This window comes from Opisthocomus hoazin, chromosome 4 (genome assembly GCF_030867145.1).
Source record: "Opisthocomus hoazin isolate bOpiHoa1 chromosome 4, bOpiHoa1.hap1, whole genome shotgun sequence".
NCBI classification, from domain to species: Eukaryota; Metazoa; Chordata; class Aves; order Opisthocomiformes; family Opisthocomidae; genus Opisthocomus; species Opisthocomus hoazin.
In genome coordinates, this window is record NC_134417.1 from 89,769,477 (window position 1) to 89,783,512 (window position 14,036).

General features: G+C 42.9%; 1 protein-coding gene across 2 annotated transcripts in view; it reads right to left on the minus strand.

Annotated features, from left to right (window-relative positions):
• CRHR2 (corticotropin releasing hormone receptor 2) overlaps positions 1–14,036 on the minus strand; it is a 163,435-nt gene that overhangs the window by 41,097 nt on the left and 108,302 nt on the right. For both annotated transcript variants that reach the window (XM_075419851.1, XM_075419852.1), the window contains 3 exons: positions 13,117–13,234; positions 6,903–7,056; positions 2,750–2,810 (listed from right to left, as the gene is read on the minus strand). In XM_075419851.1, the coding sequence (XP_075275966.1) occupies positions 2,750–2,810; positions 6,903–7,056; positions 13,117–13,234 (333 nt within the window). The remainder of the gene's footprint in view (positions 1–2,749; positions 2,811–6,902; positions 7,057–13,116; positions 13,235–14,036) is intronic.

Consider the following 14,036-nt stretch of genomic DNA (forward strand, 5'->3'; position numbering starts at 1 on the left):
AAAACAGACCATAATTTAAGTTAAATACACACACGTGCATACCTCACACACGTATACATGTAGGTACATTCCTACATGTGCTTCAGATTGACTGTTTAGTAGAACCTGCTCCTTTCCTTCGGCCATGAGACAGGGAGCAGGTGCTATGTGAAGTATCACATGCTTTAATGCTTCAGAAGGTGACTGAATATTTATGGCAATCAAGTGGCTCTCACTAAGTTATTCATCTCTTGTTTTCCTTCGGTTCATTTACCTCACTGAGTCTCCCCTGCATATGACACCACTACAAATGTGAAAAGCAGATTCATTTAATAGCCTTTGCCTTACAGCTTAATGTCCTTATCAACTCTTCATTTACAAGAGCTCTGCCTGTCTGCCTGGGTGTGTGTGCTACATCAAAAGAACATCACTACTGAAGCATCCAGCGTTGATTTCTCAAGCAGACTAAAGCACATGAATCTCGGCCCCACCGCTGACAATACGAGAGCACAGCACTGAGGCTCCAGGCCATTACACCTCACACTACGGTGAGCAGAAGCCTAAAAGACTTTCTCTATGCGTTTGGACTAGCTATGATGTGCAGTGAGGATATGTGTGAATGTTTCACTCCAAGGCAAACACCAGCATTAAAGACAGAAATGTGAAAACATCCCAAGACATTAAGTTTAATTGTCTGGGTCTGCTGAGAGTTAACTGGCACCTCCCTTATCAGTAAGCATGTGAGGCAAATGATGTATATGAGTTAGACTGTACAGGTTTGTCCATGGCATGGGTTTAAAAGCACAAGCTCCATTTGATAATACACCCAACGCAGAGAGCTTGAGCCTAGAGACTGAACAGGAACAGCCTGGATATTCTGCACACCAAACAGGATCACTTTGTCTTTCTGGCCCTGCTGACTGTATTTTGTACCCCACTTTCTTCTGTTGTTCAGGATCCGGGCCAGTTACACCTTCGCTGGTAACAGCTAGCACACATACCTATATAAACATATCATGTCTTTCTTCACATCGATGGTACATCAAGGGGAGATTCTTTCACCTTCACTTTGCAGATATACAGTGAGGGTGAAAGCAGGCACTGGTACAGATGATGCAGTGGTCTCTCCATCTAGCCACCTTGTGTGCAGTGTGGTTACAGATGTTGTGGCATGTTTCTGTCAGGGGTCCTACTTTCCATTACTTCTTTTGGGATTGATGAGCAGTCTTCCAAAAGGAGGTGTTCAAATGTTGGTGTTGAACTCACTCACAACAGGAATGTTTAATGTGCAGCACCATTATTAAAGCATGTGGTGTTTTGCCTCTCTCGGTTTCAAGACACAAGTTTTGGGTATTTTGTTTAGTGCTGTTTAAGCTGACTAGTTCCTTCAGCTCTAGTTCTAGAGTTGAAAGTCCTACTTCAGCACAACGAGACAGCTGTCATGCTGCCCTGGCTTGTGCAAGGCAAAAACTACAGGAAACCTGACCATGAAGCAGACCCAGAATGTTGTGATCCTTTACCCATCCAGACACAAGAAGGTCTGTGAGGGCAGAAATTAGGGAAATCCGGTGATCTGAGGTTATCTCCCAGGGCTGGTTGACTTGGACACCCAAGGAACAGGTTCCAACTGAAGTTTTTCTCGACATTTTGAGACTACAGTATGAGTTCTCCAGTATGATTACTGTAGGCAGGGATGGAATCACACGAAACTTTTCCCTCAGTGAAAGGGTGTCTGTCTGATTGCCAATATGTGTAATGCCTGAGAATTAGATTATCAACTTCAAAGTCACCATTAAAGCTATGGAAGAGAGATTGGTCAAGGGTTCAAAAGTTTGTGAGGAGCAGAAAAGAGGAACTTAGTAGTTCATAAGAGAATTCCTCCCATGCCTACAGCGCGGGGCCCCAAAGCTCAGCCAGTCACCCTATCCACCTCCCTTACAGTCAGGAGAAATAGTGCACGTAAGTCTAATTCATCCACCCCACTTTGGACTTTTCCTTCTGGATGAGATGACCTCCATCCCAGAGTGCATTTACTGTTTTGACAGATCACCACTGATCATAAGAGGCCACAGATTAGAGCAGATGCAGACACCTATAAGGCAGACACATCTAATCAGATGCATTACAGGCAGACAGCGTGGTCATATGAAAAACAGATTCATGGAGAGAAGAATTTTTTTAAGGTTAGGGAAGGGAGCTGTAACAGACAATAGACATTGATCCAAGCACTAGTTGGAAAGTACAAACTGATCTATATCTGATTAGTATCCATGCTTGGGGGAAAAATTCCCAAAACATAGATGCCTCTTTATTTCCCATATTTTTCAATTTCATGCACTAAGTGCTGCCAATTGGGAAAGCCAGAAACAGAAACGCAAAAATTCCGGCCAGAAGACTACTCTTGGCAGACTGACAACTGAATTGTGCACACCCAGAAGGCTAAATCCTTTAATACTCAACTGTAATTTTCACCAAGTTCTTACTCAAGCAAAACTCCCATTGAAGGAGATTACCTGGACTGTAAATCATGTATAAAGTTATCGAATGAGAACTTCAGAATTTGGCCAAGCATATTTGGGAAAGGTATTTTCAGGAGTTGACTCAAGTAGCGCTCTGAAATTTGAGATGGTCTGGATTTGGATGGAGGTGATCTGACCTTTCCTCTTTCCTGTCAATCAATCAGGCTCATTTCTAAGTTACCAGTTCGGACTGCAGGCATTTCTTAATTTATTTAGAGAGCCACATAAACACAAAAGTTAACATCACTTACTGTTCATTTTCGTAATATAGTTTTCCAATGGCCCAGGCAATGATGATTGGGCAAGGAATACCTGCAACAGCAAAAAAATCAGGTGTTAATCACAACCCATGTATGGATGGATAATATAGATGCAGATTCAGATTTATTTGAGGAGAGTCTTGGTTAATCAACTGGAAGCTTCTAAATAAAAGTAGCCTTACTTTGGTGTCTTTGAGACATCACAATTGCTAAGACCTCTTTATGTATAAATAAAAAAGATCACCGCTAAAAGAGAAAACTCTAGTACCAGTAAGAAAAGTTAATAAGATTATTAACAAACATACATGTATACCTATATTTCTATATATGTGATCAGAAGAACTGTGGCTGACTTTTGGTCTCTTTTCATTTTCCTGCAGCTGATATGGCAAAATTTTAAAGACAGTACTTGGAGGTGAGTGTTTAGATATTTATTTCCCAGGCTGCAAGAAGCTTGTAAATTTATTGGGATCTTTGGATGAAGCCCATTTTCAAAATTTTCAACAATTTTTTGAGTTGAGTCTTCCCTATGAAACAGGATTATGAGAAAGAATCTCTTCATATCTTGCAATATCAGAATTCATTCATTTTCTGCTGTTCCTAAAGAATCCAGCTACTCTTAACTTTATATATACCTTTCTGCTCCCTATGACATGCAATGCACTCTGTGTATGTGTGTGGGCTCCTACCAAGGCCATGTATTTGCTTTATGGGACTTGATTTCTCAGTTCTACTCAGAAGGTGCTACAGTGGTGCTCCTCGGGCGTGCAACCTCAGTGCAGTAGATGAGGTATATTTGTGCACTTCATGCCTCTGCAGTGCCACATCCTCTACTTTCCAGTTCTCCTGTTATACCTATCTCATATCCAGAGCTTTCCCCTTGCGCTTGTGTTGTGCTGGGCCTTCAGGATCCAGGTGGTTTGAAGGGGATTTGCTGCAGCAGGAAACTGGAAATGAGCAAGAGTAAGTGGAGCTGGCCTTTTGACACAGACGTCCTGGGGAAACAGTAAATTTTTCACCCAGGCATTCCCCAGGCAAAGATGGGATTGATGTCAAAAATGGAGGAGGAGAGTTTCTCCTCTCCCATTTCCCCTCTAACCTTTCACCTGTCATCTCAAGCAAAACCAAACAGCTCCATCTCTCATTCCAACCTCCAGGTTCATATTTCTCTGTAACCACTGCTACTCTAAGGCAGATGCATGGGCAGAAGCCCAGATTCATTGACCCTCACTGGTATCTACCTCTTTTCCACTAGAAGCAACACGATTTAAACGCTCTTGTAGGAACCAGCACGGTCTTGTATCTAACACTATCTTTTAACCTCCCATTTGTTGCCTCTTCTGTGGGAAATGGAGCCTTTAAAGAGATGAAGCACAGTGGAGAGAGAACCACAACACAGCAGGGATGGGACTGAATTGCTAAGTGGTCACCTTTAACCTCAGCAAGAAGTATAGCACAGCTCTGATCTCCTGCCCCACCATCCCTAGTGGCTCTTGTGCCCTGCGAGTGATTGTGTTGTCTTCCATCTCATTCATCACTGACTCACAAGGTCCGGTGCACTTGTTTCCCTTATGTTCTTGCTAGGCATGAACAGATAAAATGTAGCCATGTCCTTTCTCGTAGAGGAAAACACTTTACTTTTCCTTTTGAAGAGAAGAAGAGGGATTGAGAATGAGGATGGTAAAAGATCATGTATGGGAAGGCAAAGCAGAGCCAGAAAGCATCCAAAAGGGTAAGTGGAAAGGTATATTCAGCTCATATTTTCATCACACTGTCTCCTAATCAGATACCCAGAAGGCTCTGAGAGAGGTAGAGACCAAACCAGTCAGGAGGTCTGTGAGAGCTGTGCGAGCAGCTGATTTTCCAGTTGGTGACAAAATTGAAAAATAATGACAAAAAAAAAAAAGAATTAAATCCCCACTTAAGCATTTTCTATTATCTACCACAATTCCTCTTTCCTCCCATTTGATTTTAAATTGAATAACATATTTTGTTTTAAGAGCTTTCTCTACCTTCAGAGCTGCAATTCAATTACTTCTTCTCAGTTCTGAGAGGAAGAGAACAAAATGTCATTCTATTTTCAGAAAAGAAAATATTTGCTACTTTATTCCACCTTTCTTCTTTCAACAGCAAAGAATGTTTGACCTCAGATTTTGCATTCAAGTGAACAAGCTGCCTGCACGGGGCTTTTCTTGCCAAACTTCTCCTGACCAAATCCAAATCATGGACCTATTGGTTGGAAAGGACCTCTGAAAGTATCCAGTCCAATCTCCTGCTCAAAGCTATCAACACTAGCTCACCTCAGTCAAGGCTTAGCCTTGCTGAATTTTCAACACCTCTAGAGTCAGAGATTCCACGGCTTCTAAGTCATCTGTTTCGGTGTTGCACTACCTTTTTCATAAATTTTCTGTTTTCTTGATGTCCAGCTGGAACCTCCCAGTCTGCAATTTGTGGATGTTATCCCTTCTTATAACATCTGCTATTATCAAGAAGAATTTGGCTATACCCTCTTTGTAATTCTCCTTCAAAATATTCCTGGTACCTAACAGATTGCTTCTCAGCTTCCTCGTTGCCAGATTAAACAAGCTCTGCTCCCTCAGTCTCACTGCACAGGTCATGTCCTCTAGATCCCTAATCATACTGACAGCCTTCTGCTGGATAATCTCCAGTTTTTCCACATCCTTTTTAACCTAACAGACCCAAAACTGATCTCAGTATTCCAAAGGCAGCCTTACTAAAGCTGAGTGGAAAGTGCTGCTGAGGAGAAAATATTATTCCCCACCTGGAGCCCTGCATCCAGCTCTGGAGCCCTCAGCACAGGACAGACATGGATCTGTTGGAGCAGGGCCAGAGGAGGGCCACAAAAATGATCAGAGAGATGGAACAACTCTGCTGTGAGGAAAGGCTGAGAGAGTTGGAGCTGTTCAGCCTTTCAGAAAAGAAAGCTCTGGGGAGACCTTAGAGCAGCCTGCCAGTACCTGAAGTGGCCTGCAAGAGAGCTGCAGAGGGACATTTACAAGGCCATGGAGTGATAGGACAAGGAGTAATGGCTTTAATCTGAAAGAGGGGAGCTTTATATTAACTGTAATGAAGAAATTCTTTACTTTGAAGTTGGTGAGATGCTGGAACAGGTTGCCCAGAGAAGCTGTGGATGTGCCCTCCTTGGAAGTGTTCAAGGCTGGGTTGGATGGGGCTTCGAGCACCCAGGTCTGGTGGAAGGTGTCCCTGCCCATGGCAGGGGTGTTGGAACTAGAGGATCTATAAGGTCCCTTCCAACCCAAACTGTCCTATGGTTCTATGATTGTGTTGGTAACTTCCCTCAATCTTCTGGCCACACAGTATGTGTTTTACTTTATTCATGATGAGAGGGCAGTGATGGCTCATACTCAGCCCGCATCCGCTGCAAGCCCTACAGGCTTTTCAGCAGGACTGCTACTCTGACAGCCAGTTCCCAGCCTGTGCTGACAGACCAGCCTACACTGATGCAGCGAGGGAAAAGGAGCAGCCTTTGCTCTGGCCCAGGCCGACACAGTAGAAGAGAGGTAACGGCATGCAATGAGCTATTCTTCTGTCTTTGAGCAGCAACAAGGATAGCACAAAGGTGACGTGACTCTTTGTTAAGGGCTTTTTTCTAGGAACAAACACCTCAGTGGTCCAAAAGACAGCTGTAAGGTTGGACTGGCAGATAATAAGGCTTCTCTTCTAGTCAGCTCCTCATTTAGAAGTGTCTCATCTGCCTCTTCAGACTGAGTGGTCCACAGGGCATGGACAGCACCTTTTCTGTTTCAGGCCACATTTAGCAGCAATGTATAAGGGGTTGTGATCACCACTTTGCTGATCAAAGTGAAAGGGACATGGTGTGAACTGATGCATTCCCAAAATGCTGAGCCTGGGAGTTCTCTTTCCTTAACCTCAGGTGCCTGAGGATCTAAATGAAGAAGAGAAATGCAGCAATAATGTATTAGCTTTATGTCATCACCACAGTGAGGAACTAAGCCTGATCTCATGTTGTTCTGACAAAGTTAGGTTTGAATGTCAGATTTCACTGCAGTGGGAGTTTTAAAGCTTATTCTTGCAGCTCTTGTCTTTATGACCTTCATACCAGGTACAAAGAAATACTATTGTAAACACGCAAGCAACTTACACCATCCTATGAAGAGAAAGACCCATTTCCGCAGCTTATCTGTGGAATAAGTCATCACTATAGCAGTGTGTAAGTAGCAGCCTTCCACAAACATCCAGAAGAAGTTGGTCACCACAAAATAATTGTAGACAGTGGTAATACATCGACACCAGGGCTGGAAAGGAAACAAACAGAAAAGAATATTTTAAAATCACGGTGAGAACATTTAAAAGATTCTATATCTTGTTATTCCCTTAAAAATCAATGGTAGAATTCATTCAGGGGATGCAGATTTATACCTGTGACTTGGAATCACAATATCTTAGGTGCTGTCAGGAAGTCACAGTTGTGTCTGTGACTTTCTGCTGAGGCTGGGCTTTGACCACAACACACAGGATCTCCTGTACCTGAGCATGTCTGGAAAGTTAACATGCCAAAAGGCACGTTCACACCAGCAGTCTGCAAACAGTTTAAGAAGCAGCCATGTGGAAAGAAGGCAAGAGGAGGCAGGTCATTTGACACAGATGATCTTTCAGAAAGGTACAACCATAGCTTAGGGTTGTATCCAAAGATGATGTAAGACTCTAAGCATACCTCAGGCAGTATAAGCCACCTGCTGAGCAATTCAAAGAAAATATAAGATAGAAGTTAATGTCACAGTCTTGCTTCACTTCCACTGAAGGGAAGGAGCATCACTGACATTTGGGAGAAAGATATTTACTTTGAAGATATGCTTCAGTCTGTAAGTCGCATCACCACACACATCACCTCCAAATTTTGCCTTAAGTTCAACAGGAATTTTTGGTCAGGCTCAATGTATCAGTAAAGGCACCTCTCCCAACGGCTGTGCAGCAAGAGTACAGCTGTGGAACACACAGTTAGCTACAGAGAGGCAGCTGGTAACATCACATCAATAAATCACAAGTAACTGTTGATGGTAATTTCCACAGTGCTACACCCAGAAGTCTGGGAAAATTTCTTTCTGACCAAGCAGGCATTCAGCATATTCCCTGCAGCATGACATTAATTACCTATGTGAGCTGGTATCATTGATGTCATTTTGGTTTCACCATTCTCCAGCCTTTTAATTAACTCTGCTAAAGTATTTGAAACTTTTGACCCTGTTAATTTTATCTCAGACTTCCTATGCATCAGGTATTGATGGTCTTTAGGCAGTCAATAAGAGCAGCAGATGCACTATCAAACCCAGTAAAATTCTGTGGACTAAGAATTTATTGGGCAAGAAATACAGTTACGAAATGATAGTACATCCACAAGTCGTGATCACTTCTGTTTATTGAGCTGAAATAAACGGAAGATATCTTTTGGATGTGTTAAAGCTTTTATTTCTGTATTATTTCATTAAGATTTGAAATTTAGTTTGTCTTCATCTTTAAAATAGGATTAAAAATCAAAACAACTCAGAAGAAGATGAAACATTTTGTTTTCAAAATTTTGTTTAAACCAAACGAAATTTTCTTCTTTTTTCTCCTTTTGGCCTGAGCATAGGAAAATAAAACCACAAAACCAAAAAAAACCCCCTATTTTTGGCTAACACCAAACAAGTATTTTGGCTCCATCCCTGATTGACCCCAAACTAGTAAGACTAGGTTTCAAAGACTCTAAGTCTCACCTTTGATTTTTCGAAGGTACGAGCATGAATTCAAGCTTTCCCTGAGGCCTCAGTCTCATGTAAATTCTGATATAAAGTCTAGACTCTTGTTCCCCTCTCTCCCTCAGCTGCACACTTACACAGTTTTTGTCCTCTCCACAGCTGCCCATTTTGAATGATAAAAATGCTGCCCACAAGAATGATAAAAAATCATTTTTTCTGAGCCTCTTGTTCCTGTGTCAGAACTGAGTGGAATTTGCCAGTGGGTTGGGAAGGTAAAGGGACAGATACAGACAAATACACATGATGGTGATGAGATCTCCCTCTGCGTCGTTTCCACAGGAAACCAGAAGAAAATGAATTTTGAGCAATTCCTTTTGGAATTGTGCATTTGTTTTTATTAAATAATAAACCCAATTAGCAGAACTCATTAATTTATATCATTTCATTTATTTGACTGAGGATTCTTGATCCCCATGTGTATTCACTACTAGGCTGCAGATCTCTTCAGTAATTCCCCTTCTTGATTTATTAACATAAGCGCTGTAATTTCATGCAAAATGTTTCCACGTTGAGCCCTTGATGTTTCTGTAACTGTGTTATTACTGATCAGCACAGCAGAGATCACATCATTAGCTGGCATAAATGATCTTGATCCCATTGATTTTTGTGGTGTTATTTTGACTCTGACTTACACCACAATGAGAACATAACAGAGTTATCACTAAGCTTGTATAAGGCACCTTCCCAAAAAGACTTCAGAGAAAAGATGAGTTAATGAAAACTGAGGCATGTGAGGATCTGTCCTTATATGTGCAGGGTTATATTTTCCTTGGCACGTCGTGGTCACATTTTAAAAGGCATTAGAGTGCCTGACTCCAACTGATTTTTCCTAAATAACTGTAAAAATCTGTATTGAGATTTGCAGTATTGTCATGAGAGTAAATCACACAGCATAAATCTGTCAACAATAAAGCTCATATACCATCATCTTCTGTAGCCTGAAAATGACAGAAACACAAAGTAAACAGTGAATTAATAGAAGCTACATCTTCTCAAAGAAGCATCTGCTTGAATAATAATACAGACTTACACACAGATGTCTCAAAAACCTTAGAATCTTACACGACTTCATTATTTAGGCACTAATGACCTTTCTGTTTGATTTCCCAAAGTATGGGATTAAAGTTCTGATGTCAAATCTTACATTTGAAACATTAACCAAGGACGACGAGTGCCCAGGTGACATTACAATGAATGGATATCCAGGCTCCTGGGGTGGTTATCAGTTCCTACAGGACCAGTTCCTACATGAGTGAAGCCACACTGACTGGTACCAGCTATGGGTCCAGCTCACATTCCATGGGCACTTTAGTCCACCTGCTTTCCAGGGAGAGAGAGTATGAGGAGAGTGTGTGTGTGCATGTGTGTGCATGTGTGTTTGTAGCACACTGTTAAGTTTTTCTTGGCTATGGAGGTAAATATCAGGGGACAACCCTAAAAGGAGAATATTCTACTACAAGAATATTACAATGGGAATGTGTTTTGGCTTGGCCTGGATAAATGCCAGGTGCCCACCAAAACTGCTCCATCACTCCCCCTCCTCAGCTGGACAGGGGAGAGGAAATATGATGAAAGGCTCGAGAGTCGAGATAAGGACAGGTAGAGATCCCTCACCAATCACTGTCGCGGACAAAACAGACTGAACTTGGGGAGAAAAGCGAGTTTAATTCATCACCAATCAAATCAGAGTAGGATAATGAGAAATAAACCTAAATCTTAAAACACCTTCTACCCACCCCTCCCTTCTTCCCGGACTCAGATTCACTCCCGTTTCTCTACCTCCTCCCCCCGAGCGGTGCAGGGTGATGAGGAATGGGGGTTACGGTCAGTTCACCACACGTCTCTGCTGTTCCTTCCTCCTCAGGGGGAAGACTCCTCACACTTTTCCCCGGCTCCAGTGTGAGGTCCCTCTCACGGGAGACAGTTCTCCACAAACTTCTTCAACATGAGTCCTTCCCACAAACAGCCTCAGCGTGGGTCCCTTTCACGGGGTGCAGTCCTTCAGGAACAGGCTGCTCCAGCATGGGTCCACATGGGGTCACAAGCCCTGCCAGCAAACCTGCTCTGGTGTGGACTTCTTTCTCCACTGGTCCACAGGTCCTGGAAGGAGCCTGCTCCAGCATGGGCTCCCCACGGGGTCACAGCCTCCTTCAGGCATTCACCTGCTCCAGCGTGATGTCCCTTCCATGGGCTATAGGTGGATATCTGCTCCACCGTGGACCTCCATGGACTACAGGGGAACAACCTGCCTCACTGTGGTCTTCATCACGAGCTGCAAGGGAAGACTCCCTGCTCTGGCGTCTCGAGCACCTCCTCCCCCCTCCTTCTTCACTGATCCTGGTGTCTGCAGAGTTGTTTCTCTCACATGGTCTCGCTCCTCTCTCCTGACTGCCATTTCACCGCAGGTTTTTTTCCCCTTCTTAAACATGTTATCACAGAGTCGCTACCACCGTTACTGATGGGCTTGGCCTTGGCCAGTGTTGGGCCCATCTTAGAGGTGGCTGGCACTGGCTTTATCAGACATGGGAAGCTTCTTGCAGCTTCTCACAGAGGCCACCCCTATAGCCGCCCCCGCTACCAAAACGTTGCCATGCAAACCCACAACAGAACGAGAACAGTAAAACCTCTGCCAAGGAACTATCAAAAAGAGCTATTCCCCAAGAAAACCAAGATAAATGCTTTTTCTTTTGGAGTGGATGCTTTCAATCCTCTCCAACATCCTCGTATTATTTGGGCTGCTGGGTGACCAAACCGGGGGGGCATTACAAAACTTGCAGAGGGTCTGATTCAATGTCCTCACTCAAATCAGCATCTGCAGTTGGGAGTTACTTGAACATGAAATTACATGGGAAGTATAAGAAAAGGGAGCATGGTGACACACTGCATTTCTTAAAGAGCACTCAATGCCATGCAAAGCAGACGCTTCACTTCTTCCCCCTTCTGCCTTCCCATGTCTCCTGGTTTTGGTTAAACCAGAACCGATTCTTTTTCAGTGAATCTTCCTTACAGCTAAGTTCTTCCAAGTAACTGCATTTTTCTGAAGTTAGCTGCACATGTTACAGTGTCCACTCCAAAGCTGGTAACACCTCATGTTTATAGTTGTACTGAGCTAACAGTAGGAATGGAATGCAGAAGGCCCATGTTCATGATTATTACTATAGCAGCTAAGGTCACTGATACACCTTTTAAATTTCGCAAGTGAGGAGTTACAGAGGGTGGAACTTGCAGGGAGGAGTGGACAGAACAGCTGACCCAATATTGACCAACGAGGTATTCCGTGCCATACATGTCAGTTTAAAGCTGGGAGATCATGAGGTCTCACTTTCTTCATCCATGGCCAGCTTCCAAAGAGGACCCTGCTCCTTGTCCTGCCTGTGATCCTGATCCAGATTCCAATCTGTGCATTCCTGAATCCAGTTCCCGTCTACCTGAGATCAGTTCGGGACTTCCAGCGTCCATGGCACCCAACTCCGGCAAACTCAGTATCGGTTTTGTATATTTTGTATTATTTCTCTTATTACTAATATTACTAGTGTTATTAGTAAAGCTGTTTTAATTTTCAATTTCTAAGTCTCTCTCCCTTTTCCTCGTATTTCACTTTTCCTGGTGGGAGGAAAGGTTTTAACAGCGAGCATCTGCCACTGTTTATTGCCTCCCTGCTCTAAACAGTGACAGTGTGTTTTATTGTGTGGATCTGTCCACACAAAACTCTTCCTTGCTTTTTTGTTGGCTACGCTAGTTCTCCACCAGTTTAGTGAGTCCAGATTCTGGAGGTCCAGCCCTCCCCAAGAGATCAAGCAGAGGAACAGAGCTAGTGCAAGAGCAGCAGCAGGAGCTGAAGTGAAGTGTTTGGGTCCCTGGAGGAGTGAGCCATCCCTTCAGTGACAGGGAATTGCTGTTGGATGCAGCCCATATCACAGAACTTCATCCTCAAGGTCAGCATGGTGGAGAAAGGATTCGCAGAAAAATGGAATTTTGTGAAAAAAAACCCACAAAGATATCAACAAGCAAAAACCATACTGTTTCAGGCCCTGTTTCTCCTTTTCCTGGGACTTCCACTGACTCCAGACAGCAAGGTGCCCACTGTTGTCAGACAAAGTAGCTGACTCAGAGCCTCAACAGCCAAATCCATTATTCCTGTACCCTGTTCATGGAGATGTTGCCCTCTGGAATGAATGCTTTCCCTACAGAAGTGCACATCACTGCAAGATGCTCTGACAAAAATGTTCAAGAAACACCAAATTTAGTGTCTCACACAATATTGTGTCTCACAGTATACAAATTTGGAAAGTATCTATGGTCGATGAAGAAATAAGAAAGCAGCATTTGGGTGGGTTTTTTAGTTTAAGAAAACCTTTTGATACTCAATAATGATGAAATAAATGAAAACTGAGCAAATCTAAGTTCATTTTCTTAGTCTTTTTTTTTTTTAATTACATGAAAGTCACTCTAAGCATGTGGATAGGTCCCCTTTGTAATATTTCTATCAGTTGAAGAAATTCAGCATCCCTGCCTGCCCCCAAACTACAAGGCAGAGGCATGTTGCCTCCAAGCACTTACTTCATTGCTTTCATGTATGTTGTGATCTATCATTTGAAGCAGAAACCACATCACATTCCTCAGGATGAAGGTGGTGATCAAGTTCCAGTGGATAATATTCCGCAGGCATCTGATACTTCTAAACAGTGAAATACATTTAATATATAGTGAATATATACACATACGTATTAATGACTAGATAAAATAAACAAGATAATTCTGTTCACTTGCAAAATTCCTCATGGTTTACCCCGTCCATTACCTCCCTTACACTAAGAAACAGAAGGCTCGTCTGTCCAGTGTGTCAGCAGTAATGGCTTATGAGGCTGTCTGTAGCTTGTATCTTTACCAGCAAGCATATCTGCATCTGGTCCTGCTCTCTGGCTCTCAGGATAAATTGCACAGACAGTGCCAAAGCCAAAACTTGGATTTTGCAGTGTCGTCACAACACAAATAAATTACACAAATATAAAACAGCAACAGGAGGATGGCAAAATCTGTGCTTCTTTTCCTCAGTATATAACTTTCTTCTAGAAACCACAACAGAACTTTCGCAAAGCTGTATGCAATTTGTCTTGATAATGTGAGGAGCTCCCTTTGGGAAGAATCAATTCAAGCAAGTGAAACAGGATCTACTGGAAAGACTCAAATATTCAAATGGTCACTTCGTCCTCGGTTAACATTTTCGCTCCCCGCCACTCCATCCCATCAGCTCTGTTATAATGTCTAGTAGAACTGATAAGCCCCTAAAAAACAAGGCTGCACTGCAGTCTGATGTACTGTTCACAGCAGGAGATTTGGTGACAAATATCTGTGCTGGAGAGGCAAAACTGGAACAGTTTATATTCGGTTACTCTCTTGAACAGGCTCATCTGTGTGAAGTTCCAAGTTTTCTGACCCATTAGTGCACTAGGAGAGCATGGACTGCCTGGTTTTCGGCC